The following is a 14,989-nucleotide window of genomic DNA, read 5'->3' on the forward strand; positions in this document are numbered from 1 at the left end:
AGTGGTTTACATGAACTGAGTAAGCAGTCTTACTCAGTTTCCCAGAGAACTAGAGCTAGTTTGTGTCAGTGCCAGTCAATATTGAGGCCAAAGACTGACAGAGCTTGGAAAGTTAATTGTTCTCACCCCTTGCTTTTCCCTCAATGTCATAAGTTGGGGCATATTCTTGGTAGTGTGTAAAAGCAAGCAAAACCCTGCTGTCGCCTCTCCATCTACTAGCTGTGTAACAGGACAAGCAGAATAGTCCGTCTAATATCTTACACAGGCCTTATTAAAAATACAGCCATATTAAAAGATCTCTGGAGTGTCACTAGTGAAAGCTGAAGTGGTTTGTATCATCAGTGTATCTTTAAAGGAAATACTATTTTTTACATGACTGAAGTCATATGAAAGAAAGGCTAACCAGGCATTTAATTCTCAACCTAGATGCATTTATGAAGCATTTGCTTTTACCAGTAACCTGTTCATTTTCCCTCTTCCCAAGCAAACATTTAAATGTTCTTTAAATTCAGTTCCTGATTGCTAGACAATCTCACAGTAACAAATCAGAAGTTGGAAGAGAGAATATTTGGTAAAAGTAACAGGTTTCAATTTCAGATTTACAAACAGAGAAACAAGAATCAGAACTGCAACCATTATGAGTTTGATGCTGTCCTTAAACCAAGAATCAGTTTTGTCATTCAGAGACTGGAGAAGTACACCAGGCACATCTGAATAATGTCATTTTTAATGATCCTTTTTGCAAAGGTTGAATTAGAAACATTTTTTTTAACAGCATTATATCCGTAGCTAAAACTAGAAAGATTCTTTATAGTCATAGACTGCCAGTTCCGTCTTTGTTGCCACTTCAAGCTAGCAGCTATGTTTCTCTTTTGCTCTTGGGAATACATTAGAAAATCACCGTGCTAGCACATGGAATTTGATGGAAGTGTACAGTCGCTGCAGCTAACAAAAGTTTGTTGTTACAAGGCTTATTTTTGTTGCTAGTTTCCCTGCTTGAAATCAACATTTGTCTAGCTAAGAAAGATGGGGGGAAAAAAAAAGACTTTTGGCAAAAGGCTGAATGGAATCCGACAAAAATGTTTTGACATGAAAGAATATGTTAACATCACTGTATATTCCCTGAAATACAGCCAAGCATTTATTTTAACATCTAGTTTCTATGTCTACACTGCCAATGTCAAATACAGTTCCTGAAATGCAAACACTTCATTCCTAGTAACTGCCACACCAAAGCAGAAAGAAGCAACTGTATGCTGTAAATAAACCCCAGCCAACAGAAGTAAAACAGCTAACAAAAATGGTTTGCAACCCAAAATACAATCAGAGTGTGAGTTTCATATAGCACCTGCTGTCCTCAAAGTATCCTTGAGCAGAGAGAGAGGCAGTTTGTTCAAGCTGCTGTAGCAGCCAGCATAGGCTGGGCAAGCAGCTGAGCTCTCCTCCTCGAACTTGGGTTTCCACCTGCTTTGAGAAGGAATGCTATCCAGAGTACTGAGCTTCTGCCCAGGCTTTGAGAAGGACCCTTCATGGCTACCTGGGCAACTCCTGAAGACAAGCCAAAGAATGATTTAGGGGCAACGTTCAAGGTTATTCTTAGTCAGCCCAAACTACAAGCTGCCCTTCCCCAAGTACAGTGCATCTTATAAGGGCGTCACCGAGACCATCTCCATGTTTCTTCATGTTCCTGAAGCAGAGCTCTTCTGCTTTATCCTCCTGTACTTGGCTTTAACTATGAGTAGTAGAGACAGTGTGGAATGCAGACGGTGCAAGGGTCAGGAGTACTGGGACGGCAGCCAGCGAACCTCCATGCTTACAGCCTACGTGTTGGGAACTCATCTGGGCATTGTAGAGCGCACACAGGAGAAGGTTGACCTCAGACACTTAAGTTATGGGCGTTTTGGCATAGAGGGCACACATGGATTTGAGGGCAGTCTTAAGGCTGACCCTAACTGTAGTCATAGATCTTTGTATAATTAAGCAATAAGATCTTAACAGTGCACTTCTCCCTTCCCAGACCTCTCCCACAAGATCAGCGCTGGTGAGGGCCCATATTGCAGAACCTGATCTTCTCCTCTGGTCTAGTATCACTAACAAGAAATCCCAATACAATTATGATCATGCCAAAGATAACTTTCCACATAGGCATTCAGTTAGCCTGTTTTTTAAGCCTTGACTTGCCAGGGAAAAATACATCTTGCAAAATTCACTTCTAATCCTTCACCTCTCTCTCTCAAGGCCAAGTTGTGGATATCAAGCTAGAGCCAATATGAAGCAAGCTCTTTGGGAGCTCTCTTTTTCTCTTGCTTTTTAAACTTCCAAAATTGTAGGATTTATTTAATTTGGGACTTGAGAAGCAGGCTTTCCATTTTCACCTTGCCAAACGGCATCAACTGCTGCTCAGGTTTGTGTCTCTAATCTGAAGAGACTTCTCAAGTGCTCCACAGCCATTCAGGAAATGTAATCTGCATAGAAGAATTTTGAAGCTTTGGATACAAGGTAGAATTCTCTCTACATTTATGGGGGAAACAAAGAAATTTAGCTTAAAGAAATGACAGTTCTTTCATGAAGAACCAGTTTTACAAAAATGAGAGCAGTAAAAAGCAAACAGCTCAGACATTTGGCAGGGCAACTACAAAGCCACACCAAAAGTATGCTAGGAGGTCAAGACTAGCAGCTCACTGAAAGATGCTGTCATACCTATCACTACTGTAGTTCAGTCTCAAAAAAGACATGAAGCTTTACATCTAGAGTCAGATCTAGAGAGGACATCTTAAAATAGTTCATTATGTCAGGGAGACTTACATTGGCTCTCCACAGACACAAAACCCTAAAATAACTGGAACTTTAGCTACCAAATATGAGTTCAATCTGCTGAGTTGAGCAGACCACATGCATCTGAACTCGTTCTTCACCACAGAAGAAAAAGGAAAACACATCACACCTGAAGACATTATATATCACCCATATTCTCAGCAACTCTTAGATGCGACAGAATTTGAGATCCAAAGTATTTGGGGTGAACAAGGACTAAGTTGTTTCCTTTTCAATAATACTAAAAGCAAATAAGTTAGATGTGGTCTCAATGGGCTGAGCCATCTTCTACCAGGAGTCCTTGCCACAGAGTCAATGAGCACTTCATTAATATTTTTGTGAAATCTGGAAATAAAGGCAAGATCCTCATCCCTCCCACCACTTTGTCCCACATAAAATGAACTCAGTGGCACTATGGGTCATGCACAGGAGAACTAGAAGACTGTCCCTCACAAACCCTAACAGGTGTGGGTGCCAGGACAGAGCATGTTGGATACTGCAGGCAGGGCTCAGATGGTTCTCATAACTTACAAGCCGGGTTGTTACAATACTCTCCACTTATCTCAGCAGTCCAGGATCTGCAGGTGAGCAGAAGGCTTAGAGCATTGGTCTCCAACCTTTTCAAGTACGAGATCACCTTTGGCATTTAAAAGCAACCCAATATCTACCGTGTGCTGCTGCCACCCCTCCTCCCCGCCCTGCCCAGCAGGTAAGCGTGTGGGAAGGGAAGGTGGAGGGGGTAGATTGAGGCAGAGGCAGAAAAAATTATTTGGGGGTACACCTTCCCAGCAGGTAAGTCCCACCCAGCCAGGGCCCCAGTCAACTTACCCCTGCTCCTGCCTCTGTGGCACTTCCCCTCACCCCAGCAGCCTCAATCGAGCCCGGCCCCTTCCCTCCCCCATGGACTGACCTGTTGGGTTGGGGTACGTATGTGCATACATGCAAGGACTCAGCTGCCCACCCCAGCCTCAGATCAACTGCAGAAGGCTGCGAGATCTACCACTGGCTTAGAGCTACATTCTTCTTCCTCCTCCTCCTGTGTTCTCTCGTTTTCACAGATCAGATGACCCCCAAATTTTCTGTTATGACAAGACTCTCATGGATCCCAGGTACCTGCTTACCAAGTACTCTTAGGACCTAGCACCACTTAAAAGTTCTCTTAAGTACACAAGCAAAAACGTGAAAGGAACATCGAGAGAAACAGTGACTCAGACCTGCTGTCTTTAGTTGTGGGAAAACAACTAAAGGTTAGAGACACGCACTTGCATATATAATACTCAGTGAACATTTGAATCTGAGAGAGGATCTCAGTCACCATATCTGGCAGGTTTGGAGGCATTTGCTACCATATGTAGGAATTACCATATGCTGTTCATAATGGAAAAATCCACAAGCATTTTAACCATATTCTGCAGAAACTGTTAGCTTTCTCTTACACTTACAACGTAAAAGCAGAAACCCTTAGCAAGAAAGAGTATTTTAGAGATCAGTATTTTAGAGAACAGTAAGGTGACAACACAAAAGACCAATCTAAAGATGACTGTCAAACTGAAGAAGTATTTTTCTGAGTAGGAACTGGACAATGGTTTTGAAGGAAGACTTTTTGGGGTGAGGAACCAATTTTGGCATAATAGCACCAGACTTGCAATCTATCACGGCATGCCGTTACAATTTCTAAGCGTCTTAAAGGTATCATTATATTGCTTCAGTTAGGTTTATGTAGGTTACACACATTTTTTATATACATACCACTGTACCGACCAGACAAAAGTAGGGCAAGATTCGAGTTAGTGATACAATGACAATGCTCGTCTAAAAGAAAGGCCTGTACAAACGATCATGCAAATGCTATATATTAGCACTGTGAGATCCTCTTAATCCTTCTATAGGCACAGATATTTTCACACAGTTTTGCAAAATTTTTATACCTAAATACAGGGAAGAGATTTTTTTGGACAAACTGTCAAAGTCAGGGTTTGCCAGAATTGCAGGGGGGGAGGAGGCAGGGGGAGAGGAAGGAAGCTCGTTTGCTAAACGTCAGAAATCTCTTTTCTGAATAAAAATAAACTTCAGAGCTTTGCACCTAAACCAGTTTAAAAGTTAATTATTTATTTTTAAAATGGCAATACAGAACTCATAAGAAATGTTAGTAATTCAAATATCTGTCATCGGCTCCTACAGCCAAAAAAAAAAAAAAAAAAAAAAGAAAAGAAATAGCAAAACAAAGGGAACTTATCTACTGATATGCTCCTGATGACCTCACATGTACATTCAGCCTGATCTTCTTGAATGGAGAGAAAGGGAGTGAAAGAAACTCAAATCAACCTATTAATCTGATTTTGCGGTTGCATTTGTCAAAAGGAACAATTTCCCATTATTCAAGAAGTATTAAGACAAGTGGGACACAGACATTCACACTGAGCAACTGCATGAGATTTACGTGGTTGGAGGCAGTGGCAAATTAAAATTAAGAACTGAATAATTAAGCTTCCAAATGAGCACGCCAGTAAGAGGAATGAGAATGCTCACACTTCTCTTCCCACCCCGGGGAATTGTTGTGTGGGCAAACACAGGACTTCAGATTCCTATGCTGTCAATCAAACTCTTTTTAAAAAGCATAAAAAAAATCATTAAGTGAATTTAGTAAATCCACACGAAAGTACTACAGTAATTACTTCCCACACTCAGATTTCTATTATTCCCAACTGTGAAGGTGTAGAAGAGACTGTATTTGAGATAAATTGTGAGATGAGAAATAAGCAGTAATTATGCCATTTTTCTCATTGACAATAAAAAAAAATAGCTGGGTTCACAATTTGGTGCCTGAATCTCCGAATCTGAATCAAATCAGAGGATACTTGAATCTCTCCAAATCGAATTGGAGAGATTCAGAAAGATTCGGTGATTTGGACGTAGATGCAGCTTTAAATGTTTTTTCTACATACCCCTAGGTAGCAGGAGCTCATGAATGCTGTGATGCTGGGGTGCATGGATGTCCCACAGAAGCACTGGGGGGCTCCCCAGCACGTTCCACAGCAGACCTGGAACTGGACCGGAAGCATTTCGGGTCAACTTCTGGATCAGCCGGAGAGTGCACAGAGGGCCCCCCTTGTCCCCCTCCCTCACCCCAGCTAGGCGACTGGTGCCTCCTGAGTCTGGGGGGGCACCCAAGTTTCCCCCACAGCCAATCGCTGAGCTGGGAGAGGCCATGGAGGGAAGCCCCCTTGCACGCTCCCTGGCAGACCCAGAAATGGACAGGAAGTATTTCCGGTCCACTTCCAGGTTTGCTGCCAAGCATGTGGGGGCCCCCCCATGGTCCTGTGGGATACTCCATCCGCCCCCAGCATTGCAGTGCTTATGAGACATGCTGGTACCTTGAGGTATGTAGAAAATACATTTGCAGCTGTGCCTATGTCCGAATCACTGATTCTCTGAATCAGCATTGAATCTTCAGATTTAGATTCGGCCGAATCAAATCAGGGACAGTGATCCAAATCAACAAATCACTGTCCCCAATTCGGGGAATCACTGTCCCCAATTCAGGCTAAATCCAAATCAAATGGGGTCTGCTTCTGCGCACTCCTACTTCTAGCTACTGCTTCACAGCCATGATCCATTATTATCGTCATTACCCATGACACAAACCTGCAAAGAAAATGAACGTCTTTGTAGTAAGATACTCAGTTTTATAAATATTGATCCTTTATGCCTATTTCTGAGTAATTACAGCGACTAAAAATGCCTACAGACAAGAGCTAAGAATAGAGGATTTAATTGTGTAGTCAGCCCTCCCCTAATCATTCTGATATGCTAGAGGATGAAATGTAACACTTATTAACTTTCCACTACTGGAAATCTGTCATGAAGGAATTACAGAATTTGTAATGTCTAGGTGAATGTATATAATAATGTGCAATGGTTACTGTACACAAACAGTTACTGTATAGAAGTCAAAGTCAATCTCATTGGTGGTATATTTTCCCCCCTCCAGCCAATCCATTTCTTATGTCTGTAATAGGCAAAGGGTTTTTTGTTGTTTGTTTTTAAATAATGAAGACAAACAAAGATCTCAAAACTAAGCTGCATTTTCATATGCTGACACATGACCTTCACTAACATGGAACTTTGCTGACAGATATGAAAATATATTTACAGGTTTAAATAAAATTTTACCGTCACATTTAACTGCTTTGTCAGAGATGTACATTGCAGGTTTCTGTGCAGCATAAAAATAAAAATACTTTCTTGCACATGAAAATCAAAACTGATGAGATGGCAGCAGCACTTATCACACCAGTACTACAGTTGCTTGCAGATAGCCAACATTAATAAAACCGGAACAAATTTGCTGTTAAAGTGGATTGTAACATTTGAAAACAAAAGGCATTGAGTTAAGGCTACACAGAATAATGTAAAATAGTTAAAATAGACCATAAATGTTTAAGACAAACACCCAACAGAAGAGTATCAGTTTTAACATCTTTTCTTTAACATCACTTTTCCAAAACCATTTTGTTTTATTTAGTACAGGTAAAAAGAGGCTAATGAACATATTTTTGCCTTACATATATCATATATACTGAGATTTCCACCTTCTGTAAATCAATATATTTAAACATTTAAACAACTGTTTTTTGTTCTTCTGGCTATTAACCAAATCAGAAGGAAAGGCTATTAATATTTAAGATGCTAAATGTATGTGCTAACCTCATCATACACTTCAAGTTTTGCCATACATATGTAAGGGATAGAGCCCAATAGTACACAAACTTTTTAATGGCACAATTGCACATCTTTTGGGTAAAGTTAGAATACAAGCAGTAATTAAATAAAAATATAAGTGCATCCAAACATAAATTCTCTAAATATACCACACTTCATGTCTCCAAAATGGCAATTTTCTGACAGGAGCTGCAAGTCAAATTAAAATAAACATTTATGTATTTCACTCCAAGGCGAAAAGTAATAAACCCAGGGAAAAACCTAAACAACCTTTCCCCACCCAGACCCCCTATTTCTTACATAAAATAACTGGTAAAGAAGTATAAATCCAATACACAGATTGCAAATAAATTGCAATAAAAAGTCTATGAGGTTTGCAATCTATAGTTTTCAAAGTCAAATTGTGATGGAATTGATGATTTTTCATCTGTCACCATTTACTGCTATGTGCACTTCATAATTTACTACAAAAAAGAGATGGTAAATGAGGCTAGTGTGGCATAAAGTTACTGTAAACCCACCAAAACCCAAGTAACTAAGCATATGACATTCATTTGGATGATTTACCAGTAAGGTTTTCTACAGAAAGAAAAGGCAACCATCATTTTAAGTGATATACACAGGCTAGTAAAAAAAGCTCAAACAACCCGCCTTCTTTATTAAACGAGCATGCTGATATAGGAAGGTAGACCACAAGCTTCCAAATCAGGCTTCTGGAATTATCAAAATTTATTTTATGGCAAAGATCAATTTGGTTCACCATAGAAAGTTGCTCTGAAGGTTGCTGAAAAACTGTTTCCCTTTCAAAAAACTAAAATTCAAGGCATGATAGTGCAAGAGGTAAGTTTTGATTTCAGACCACACTTATTTTGTAGACTAACTGTGCTTAGTTGCTATATGCCAATTTATTGTCATAAAGAAAATATGACAACAAAAGCTACATGGTTTCTATAAATTTCATTCGGCCTAAGTTTACCAGTACATCCATGACCCTCATTTGCATTAGTACAACTTGATTTCCTAGTGATTCCATTATAAAACTTGCAAAATGTATCACAAGGTGAGTAAAGCCAACTAGTGCAAGTCTTCTATGTTTTCTGTGCACAGTAATTCTTTGTAGTTCATTTCATCCAGGTTAAATCCCCCAAAATTGTTTTGAAACAATTATGAAAAAAAAAGACAGTGCCATGTTGAGTTCTTGGTTCTATTAAATCTGGGAAGTTTGACTGTTCCTGGAATCTCCATCAGGATGTGTCAGGGGTCGTGAAACCCTTGTCTGCGAGTATTCACTGTCAGATGATTCTGTAGGTTCAAGCAAGTTCTCATAATCACTGTCTTCAGATTCATCAATATTGTCACCAACTGCTCTTTGGGAAGAGGGCATGGATGCTCCATTACCAGAATACTTCAATCCTGCATTTGTGGAAACATAATTGGAAGAGCCAACAGCCTGTGGTCGAGGCATGAACACGCTGCTTTCCAGGAGACTATGACCAACAGTACTTTCTTGATTGCTTGCACTGAAATCAGAATAAGGAGGAGGAGGATCTGAGGCATCTGAATCTTCAAGTGTGCAACCTTCCACAGCGAATCCAGTGTAGGACGTTCGTGGAACAAACATAGGTTCCAAGTTGTCAGCTGACATTTGTCTGTTTAAGATGGCTTGCTGCTGTCCTACAAAAACAAGAAAATGAGCAAGTTCCAAGTATTTTTCAAAGCATATAAAATAATCTAGTTCAGGATACAGAGCCATAAATGACTTCTCTTGTCACTTCTTCAACACTGCTATCAGCTATTGGTCAACCAACTAACTCTTCCACACTGACCTTCCTCTCAGATTTTAACTCCTGGATCACTTTTTCTCTTCAGTCTTCCACACACGTCCTCAGTGACTTTAATTTCCATGTCAATGACCCGTCTGTCCCCTTATATTCACATTTCCTCACTCTGTTTCCATTGGCCCTGCAGCCATAGTTCAACTCTCCCACAAACTAACAGGGACATTCACTTGACATGGTCTTTAAGCACTACTCTCTCTGATCTGAGACTGAATTCTCAGTATCAGACCATCACTTGGCCTCTTCCAATACTGAGCCTCAACCTCCCTCTAAGCTTTGTCACTCATTCTTTTCCCAAGACTTCCTTTCCATCAGCACTGAAAATCTGTCCTGTGGTCAGCCCTTCCTTTCTTCTGCGTATTTTTTAATTGATGTGGCTGATGACTCTTAACACCCCCTTTTTCAACTCTAGATTCTTTGGCCTTTTTTTTTTTTTTTTTTAATGTAAACTTGATGTCCAGGCTGACACTCTGCTACAAAAAATTCTCTGCATTTAGTTGTGCCAAGTTTACTTCTCCAAGTTAATTGAATCTCGTGCACTAAATGCCTGCACACATTTTTCCCACCCTTGACTCACTCAAAACCTCCATGTGTTCTGCACTTCTCTCTCTCTGCACAGGATCTCACCAAATCCTTCTAAGAGAACTGGCAAAATGTGTGATCTTCCCCATCAGCACACTGCCTGACATGCCTTTTCTTTACTCTTCATCTTCCAACTCTTTCGCATCCTACCTGCAACAAATGCAGGAGATTCTTATCTACCTCTACTGCTCTGCATCACCACCCTGACCCATCTTTGGATGACATGAGGGGACAGCCCAACCCCAATCCATTAGCATTTTGTGCCCACTTCCATTTCCATCCTTTTCTATAACCTCTCACTCTTCTCTGGCTTTCTCCCTTCCATCTTAGAAATCCATCTTGGATTTCATTTATATTTCCAACTACATCAGCCCCCTTTCATTCTTCCAAGGTCATTGAGTATGCCATTTACAAGTGCTCTCTGGAATTTCTTCCAGTTCAATTGTGGACCAATTTCAATCTGCCTCCCAGACTTTCCACTGCACTAACATTGTTCTCCATGTCTTTAAAGACTTTTTTTGGCCAAATCCCAGAACAAGAACTCCTCCTCAACTTGTCGGCTGTCTTCCATTTGTAAACAAAAACCAAAAACAACTTACGCTCTCTGGGTTTCCATTACCCGGCCTCTTTCCATTTCTCCTCTTACCTCTGCAATTTCTCCTTCAGTGTTTCCATCAGAGAAACTAGAGAGGAATTACAGCTTTCTACAGGGATCTCGTGGCCCCCTTCTCCCCTCTGAGCATTATATCTTATCTATTAACATAAATTCAACTATCACCCCTATGCCAATGCCCTGGCAAAGTATCTCTCTACCCCACACTCGCTTCCTTATGTCTAAATTAGAAACATTGCCAATCTGACTTTTCGTATAGCTTTAGCCATCAGCTGAACCACAAAATTGCTAAAACAATTGCTAAAAAAGCCCTTCTCTTTCCCCTCTTTCAAAACCTTACTGCCATCCCTTTTCTCCTGTATTGTGGACATCACCATCCTCCTGTAACTAAGGCCTGTTTTGCTGGTGTTCCTGTTTGAGCATGACCTCTCTCTAGGTCCTCACAGCTTGGCTATGATTATTTCTTACAAAAATCTTTCTACATCACTTCTCAAAGATTCAGCCTTTTCTGTCCATCTACACAGCTAGAACTCTCTCATTATCTCGTCTTGATGACTGCAATATCCTGCTCTCTATATGACGAACGATATCTTGCCCTGCTGATAACCATACAAAATGCTGCTGCGAAAATCATTTCTCCATCTTGGACCACGTTGCCCCTTCCTTTGCATCTTTGAATTGGCTCTCTCATCTCTATCACATCAACCAGAAACTACTTTTAATCATTTCCAAGATATAATCACTATCACTGTCTATCAGTTTTCATTCAGTACTGAATAACAGGCTCATTTCTTACTAGGCCACAGTGCTAACCTCCACTGACCATTGTTATATTTTCAAACTCCTTTGTGCCTCCCTTCCCTGGTGCCCCTCATCCCTGGAAGCAGGTCCATATAAACATCTCTGAAATACCTCATTAGTCTTCTTCAAATCCCCCCTTTCCTATGTTCCCTAAAAAATCTTTACAATGGTTAGGCAAAGTAGGAGTGCTATCAGGCTGACCGGTATTTCTCCTTGGTTTCCTGTATTTGTCCATCTATTTTAAGACTGTACACTCTAGTATACAGTCTACCTTTTTATTCTGTTTCTGCATTACATCTAGCACACAGAGGTCCAGGTCTACTTTTGAAATTCCTAGGTACTCATCCCCTTGCTTTACCTGTGGCAGATTAGAGTACTTTGGTTAGGGATTATCCTGGCTCAAGCACGGGGTTGGGCTAAGTGACCTTTGGAGGTCCCTTCCAGCCCAACTTTTCTATGATTCTATGAAATGAGGTTTATATTGGTTACTGTTTATGGAAAATTCAGATTAAAAAAAAAAAAGTTCTATTGCGTTTCATGTGGAAAACTACCCATAGCTTGTGAAAATGTATTCTACTTTTAGCAACTTTATTGAAATAAGCCATTTTTCTGCATGGAAGTGTAGCTTTAAAAGACTTAGGTGTGTAGTGGAACATTCAAGCCCTAGGAATAATTTTCTCATTACTAATACACCTCATCTGCCTTGTGTCAGATTAGAGTCGTGAATGGAATGACCAACTGAAGTAAGGCCAAAAATAAGGCTGAGTAGCTCCATCTTGAATCAATACGACAGTAGTGACACAAGAAAAGGGAGATGTCCCACACATTTTATGGTGAATTAAGTATACAGCAGGATTCAATTTTTATATACCATATAGTATGCAGTGACACACAGAGAACAGAGTTTTTCAGAGCATAAGAACTGCAAACAGTACATACTTCGGCACATCCTAAAACATATTACTGTGCTTCTAATGAGGTTGATTTGATTTTATCTGACAGTTTCTAGTGAATTCTCCGAAATACAGCCAGAATACATATCTTAAGGCAAGTAGGATATCCAGTATAGCCATATCCCAACTACAAATAATTGCTGGGAATGACAGCCTTTTGGATAAATACTATTCCTTTGGAGATTTAAAGTGTAAAAGTGTGCTTGCTCTCTTTCACTTGACTGAAGAAACAAGACAAAACAGTCAACACTTCCAAGACAGGGAAAACAACTTCCAATACTGTAAAAATGAGAAAGTAAGAAACCAGCCCCGAAGCCTAGCAAAGCACGATCAGATGACATCATGCAGACAAGCCATGCATACGCTTTCCCGTCCTACTCCATCTCCTGTCACTCTTATCCACTTGGCACATGTTCTCAGAAATGGCCCGTTGCCCACTGCCTTGAACACACGACTACCCCATACTCTACATTCCACCTGAATATTTTGCTTACCATCTTTCAATACTCCCTCCCTCCTTTTCTCTTTCTCTACCCTCATCCTCCCTGCCTTACATCTGCTAAAGCTTCACCACTGTTTCCTGAAAAATGATGAAGCGCTTTGCAAATCCTGCCTACCAATAAGCAGGTTTCTTAAAGATGTATTCAACTTTTATGAAGGAGGAACAGCATGGCACCACTCCAAATATGTTCAAACAATGGGTCTGCCTGAGCCAGACAATTGTGGAGCAGCACTGCTGAACAAGCAGTTTTACTACTCTTTTTTTCCCCCCTAGTAGTCATAAACATATGCCATGAAAATTATTCTGTCAAAATATGATGTAGAACTGTAATGAAAAACATGGAGTTTTGATGGGGAAGACATTTCTACGATAGCGAGTTAAATCAAACCCCAGCAAATCAATACAAAGATTGTTTACTCTGGTTCCCAAAACACATAATAAAAGAAATGCATCCAGAGCTTAAATCTCCAGGTGAATAAGGTAGTCCTGTTCTTCCTTAGATCTTGCATCATTTGAAATAAATCAAAGGATTGCTGAATCCATTTCCCTAAAATAAATACCTTACACTGGACTACACCAAAATATTATTTGATGAAAAGTTTTGAAATAATACTCTAACTGAAATACAAATTTCTAATACAGAAGCATCACTGATAAAAAGGAAGCACTTGGATATATTCGGGATTTCAGAAAAAACACTCAATTATTTGCTAGCAATTATTTGCTGAATGTAGGACTATCTTCAAAATATACCTGTAAGGATTTTAATTTAGCATCCAAAACGTGATATAATCATTTCAGCACTTTTATTTGCTGTGGACTTAACTTAGAACATAAAGGAAAACTGATGCTGAATCAAGCACTAACTGCAAAGGGGAAGATAAACACATTAAAAGATTAAATAAAAAAGCCTCAATCTAAAAGCATTAATACCTAGCATACAAGCTAAAACTTCTAGTCTCTTCCAAACTTTGGCCAGAGATCATATAGACCAGTGGTAGTCAACCTTTTTGACAGGCATGCCATGAATATGCCCCATCCTGTCCCTGAGCACCACTCCAATCCCCTTTCTTTGCCCAATCAGCTGCTCTTTCTTCTCCCTGCCTGTGCTCCCTGCTTAATCTGCTGCTGTTTTGTCTTGTTTTCCCATCTTTAACTCCCTGCCACAATCCAATACTCTGCTCTTTGTTTCCAGCCCTGTCTGGTTAGGGATGCACGGATAAAGATTTTCTTGGGCGATACCAATAGGCAATTATTAACCAGCCATATTGGCCAACACCGATCCAATAACCGATACTTAGTAATAAAGCTTGTCCAATGAGTTTTAGTTCAAGCATCCCCACTGCCATTTCTAAGTGTGGGGATGCTGATACCCACCCCTCATCTCCTGGACGCTCCCCGGGAAGGGAAGAACCCTGCTGTTCACCCGGGGGTGGGGTGGGGAGCAGCTGTCCCACCCTTCAGGCTTGGGGCAGCTGTCTGAGCTGAGGCTGCCCACGGCTGCATGGTCTCTAAGCACTTTAAGTAGAATGCCTCTTGGAGCTGCTCCAATTAAAGCATCACCCCCCCCACCACTCCCAGAGCCTCCCTGCTGGGAAAAGGACCCTCCTGCATGGGGGCAGGGGAGGGGGGGTAGAAGGGAGCAGGAGCCTCGGCCCCTGCCACACTCTGCCCCCAGCACCTGGGGTGCAGAAGCCCAGGCACTGTGGGTTAAGTCACACTGGGTCGGGCCAGGCAGCTCCGCCAATCCCTCCCTACCCATTACCTCTGCTGCATTCACACCTTTTACAGCACCTGACCCAGCCCCAGCCCGCGCCACACTGTAATCCAGCTCTGCTCGCCCACCTGTAAGGGGATGGGGGGGTTATTCAGAGTCCCCCCCAGCTCAAGGGAGGGAACCCAGATATCTGGGGGGCCCCAGCATAATTAATGATTGGATAACATTATCAGCTCTAATGGCCAAAAAAAGCCGATAAGGTTAATTTTCCTTTTAATCGGTGCTGATCTGATACCCAGCCAACATATCAATGCGCCTCTACTTTCCACCACTGTTCTGCTGCTGCCCCCTCCACGATCTGCTGTGTGCCACACACAGAGGCTGGTTGTGCTGCTTGTAGCACACATGCTATAGGTTGGCCACCCCTGCTAGAAAATTATCCAAGCA

The 14,989-nt window shown here is 41.1% G+C and overlaps 1 protein-coding gene across 1 annotated transcript in view; it reads right to left on the bottom strand.

Annotated features, from left to right (window-relative positions):
* Window positions 1–4,856: 4,856 nt before the first annotated feature.
* The window catches only part of ABRAXAS2 (abraxas 2, BRISC complex subunit), a 29,011-nt gene continuing 18,878 nt past the window's right edge, over window positions 4,857–14,989 (bottom strand). The window contains exon 9 of the mRNA XM_090057879.1: window positions 4,857–9,210. Within this exon, the coding sequence (XP_089914005.1) occupies window positions 8,744–9,210 (467 nt within the window). The 3' untranslated portion in view covers window positions 4,857–8,743. The remainder of the gene's footprint in view (window positions 9,211–14,989) is intronic.

Source organism: Crocodylus siamensis, chromosome 7 (genome assembly GCF_052110815.1).
Source record: "Crocodylus siamensis isolate JL-2025a chromosome 7, ASM5211081v1, whole genome shotgun sequence".
Taxonomy (NCBI): domain Eukaryota; kingdom Metazoa; phylum Chordata; order Crocodylia; family Crocodylidae; genus Crocodylus; species Crocodylus siamensis.